At 33.8% G+C, this 3,158-nt stretch overlaps 1 protein-coding gene across 4 annotated transcripts; it reads left to right on the top strand.

Annotated features, from left to right (window-relative positions):
- Window positions 1–262: 262 nt before the first annotated feature.
- LOC8262585 (NADPH-dependent pterin aldehyde reductase) lies at window positions 263–2,704 on the top strand. Of its 4 annotated transcripts, none has more exons than XR_001535863.3 (6): window positions 267–569; window positions 649–718; window positions 1,121–1,314; window positions 1,462–1,634; window positions 2,242–2,443; window positions 2,527–2,704. XR_001535863.3 is itself a non-coding variant. In XM_015724557.3 (5 exons), exons 1-5 carry the CDS (start codon window positions 318–320, stop codon window positions 1,756–1,758), a joined length of 783 nt encoding a protein of 260 aa, XP_015580043.1. In that variant the 5' UTR covers window positions 263–317; the 3' UTR covers window positions 1,759–2,332. The 4 variants fall into 4 exon arrangements, 2 of the variants coding, with proteins under 2 accessions (XP_015580043.1, XP_002527853.1); XR_003080311.2 differs by having other exon boundaries at window positions 2,524–2,704; XM_015724557.3 differs by lacking the exon at window positions 2,527–2,704 and having other exon boundaries at window positions 263–569; window positions 1,462–1,668; window positions 1,699–2,332.
- Window positions 2,705–3,158: the final 454 nt, after the last annotated feature.

Here is a 3,158-nt window from a genome sequence, read left to right as displayed (position 1 = left end):
TTAGTGGAGGGGATCAATAGCACAATGTGACAAAATTCAAGGGTAATTGTTGAGTTTTGCCGAATTTTAAACATGTCTCATGCTGGGAATTATTGTGGATTGCATTAAAAAGAAAAAAAAATCATTTATAGAAATTCTAGAATTTTATCTATAAGAAGGGCAATTTTGGCGGTAGAAGAAACCAGAGAGGATCCAAATAACCACGTGTAAGAAAGGCCCTCCTAACACGTGTTATATAGTATATAAACACAAAGCCATTCATTTCATTTAATTACATTTCCTTTTCTTGTTTTCCGCCACTCTTATCTCCAGAAACAATGACAACGCCGTCGTTTGGAGTAAAAGCAGCAGCAGCTGCCGCAGTGATGACCGGAGGACCAAACGCCGGCGGAAAAAAAGTAATGATAACGGGAGTGAGCAAAGGGCTAGGCAGAGCCCTAGCTTTAGAATTAGCTAAAAGAGGACATACAGTAATTGGTTGCTCTCGTGCTCAGGATAAGCTTAATTCTCTCCAATCAGAACTCCCTTCAGACCACAATAATCATCACCTCCTCCTCAATGCTGACGTGGTATTTATTTTTCCATATTTTTAAATATTTCTGTTCTTTTTATTGTTAGTATTAATAATGTGGTTTCGCTGAATTTTAGAGCTCAAATAGTAGTGTGGAAGAACTTGCGAAAGCTATAATGGAAAAGAAAGGCGTTCCTGATATAATAGGTATTTTTGTTTTATTTATCGTATATAAAATGGCATAATGATAAATAAATAAAAATACACCTCTTTGAATTTTTGCAATTTTTTCCTGATCGTATAATTTTAACCAATTGATCAATTCTGAGATAAAATATTGGGATTTTTTAGTTTTACGAGGTGTCTGTAAGGAAATGGAAGATAGAATGTTCATACTTTTGTTCTCAGTTTTGGTCACTTGGTTAAAATTGAAAACAATTTCTCAAATTAGGTTAGAATTGCTAAAAAGTAAAAGATTTGGAAGGAATGGCAAAAATTTAAAAACTTTGGACTTTTTTTTTTTTAAATCATTAGGCCTATAACATTTTGGTATGTGTTTTTATTTAAAAAGGAGAATGTTTGATTTTGTTGGTAATTATGTTTGGACAGTGAATAATGCGGGGACTATAAATAAAAATAATAAGATATGGGAGGTGCCAGTGGAAGAATTTGATACTGTGATTGATACAAATGTGAAAGGAATAGCAAATGTTTTGCGCCATTTTATACCTCTTATGTTGCCCAATAAGCAAGGAATTATCGTTAATATGTCTTCTGGTTGGGGAAGATCTGGTGCTGCCTTGGTAAGATTAGTACTTCTGACGAGAGTTAGTTCTTACATTGCTTTGCTATTTTTTATCATATATAGTAGTACATTTATGCCTGCAATGGTTTAAAATTTATGCTGGATTGGACACTTCTTTTGAGATGCATTTTATGGGATTTAACAGGTTGCGCCTTATTGTGCTTCTAAATGGGCTGTTGAGGGTATGAGTAGATCAGTTGCCAAGGAACTGCCTGATGGGATGGCAGTTGTTGCACTTAACCCAGGTGTGATACATACTGAAATGCTCCAGTCATGCTTTGGCACTTCAGCATCGTTGTACCAGGCACCTGATGCATGGTATTCAGATTTACTTTTCATTATATTTTCATATGTCCTTCTTTTGTATATATTCTTAGTGCAAGGTATTCTCCTGAAATTGTATATACATGTTTTCCAGTTATCCACACAAGTTTGTGCCTAGTTCATGTAAGAACAACTTGCAAATAACTAAAAGATTGACAACCATTGTCCCATTCCTAAGCCCCAGTGAAAGATACAGGACTTATCAAAATTTTAATTCATACCATATATAAACCAAGGAACTTTTGAATTTATGAGATTCAACTTTTCGTCTCTGTATTTCTGAACCATGGGGATGTACATTCTTTTGTTTCCTGGTGTTATGCAATGTAATGCATCTGAAGGCACAGACATGGTATGATTCGTAACAGATTTGCTCAGCACAATTTAACTGTCGTGTAGTCTACTGGTTTGCAACTTAAAGATTTAGTCCAACACTCAAAAGTCAAAAATACTTTATGGTACAGTTGCGAAATTTTCCAGTTAGTAAGAATGATAAATTAAAGTTCTTGGATTGCTCACTGGTCCTTAGTTGATATCATGATTGTGGAAAACCTCTAGACACTTTCTCTGCTTACTTAACCCGTTGTCTCTGGATAATCAGGGCCTTGAAGGCGGCTACAATGATACTCAATTTAACAGGAGCAGATAATGGTGCATCCCTCACAGTTTGATTGAGCTCTCCGAACATGATGCTAAACAGAAGCAGGTGATAGCACATCACTCTGTGTACAAGAGTTTTATCAGCAATGGGGTATCGTTACAATGAGAAGAATCATACCTTTCAGACCATAATTTTTTCCCAGGTCATTATTAAGATTGGTAATAAGTTCTTATTCAAAATAGCCTTTAGGTAGAGGAACTTATGTTGTCACTATCTATGTAGTAGTCAGCTGAGGCAGAAGAATGTAGCTGGGAACTTGTGTGGTCAGATTATTGTTGTGGATGGACCAAAGCAAAACTTTCCCAGGAGCTCCTGATCAGAAAGTCTATTGTTCAAAAAAAAAAAAACAAAAAAAAACCATGTTTTTGGTGGACATTTATTGAATCTTTTTCTTCTAGTTAAATTGGTCTCAGCTACTCGTGTTTTAGCTTTTTTGTCAATGTGGAAGAATTAAGAACTAAGAACTAACTGTTTTACAGCTGAATATAGTAAAGGAATGTTGTACAGTCTTGTTAAGGCAAAACTTCTAATTCTACAATACATGAGCGATGTCCTGTAGATACGTAAAGCGGCCCAGAAATATGTATTAACAAATGTCTCCTGGAGGCTTGTTCTTGTCTCAGTTTGTGAAGATTGAGAAGTCGTAGTCAAATCATTAAAAGACAAAGATTTACTCTAGCAAGGGAAACTATTTATAACTTTAATAATTGTTAAAAAAAAATAAAATTAATTAGTGTTTTATTTATTTGTAAATTTAAAATTTATATATATTCTAAATTAAAATAAAAATTAATTTAAAATTTCATATAATTAGATAAAATTAATTTTAATAAAATAAACAAAATTTTTAAATTAGT

Source organism: Ricinus communis, chromosome 6 (genome assembly GCF_019578655.1).
Source record: "Ricinus communis isolate WT05 ecotype wild-type chromosome 6, ASM1957865v1, whole genome shotgun sequence".
Classification (NCBI taxonomy): Eukaryota; Viridiplantae; Streptophyta; class Magnoliopsida; order Malpighiales; family Euphorbiaceae; genus Ricinus; species Ricinus communis.
Note: the sequence above shows the minus strand (reverse complement) of the source record. Positions and strands in the feature narration are given on the sequence as shown.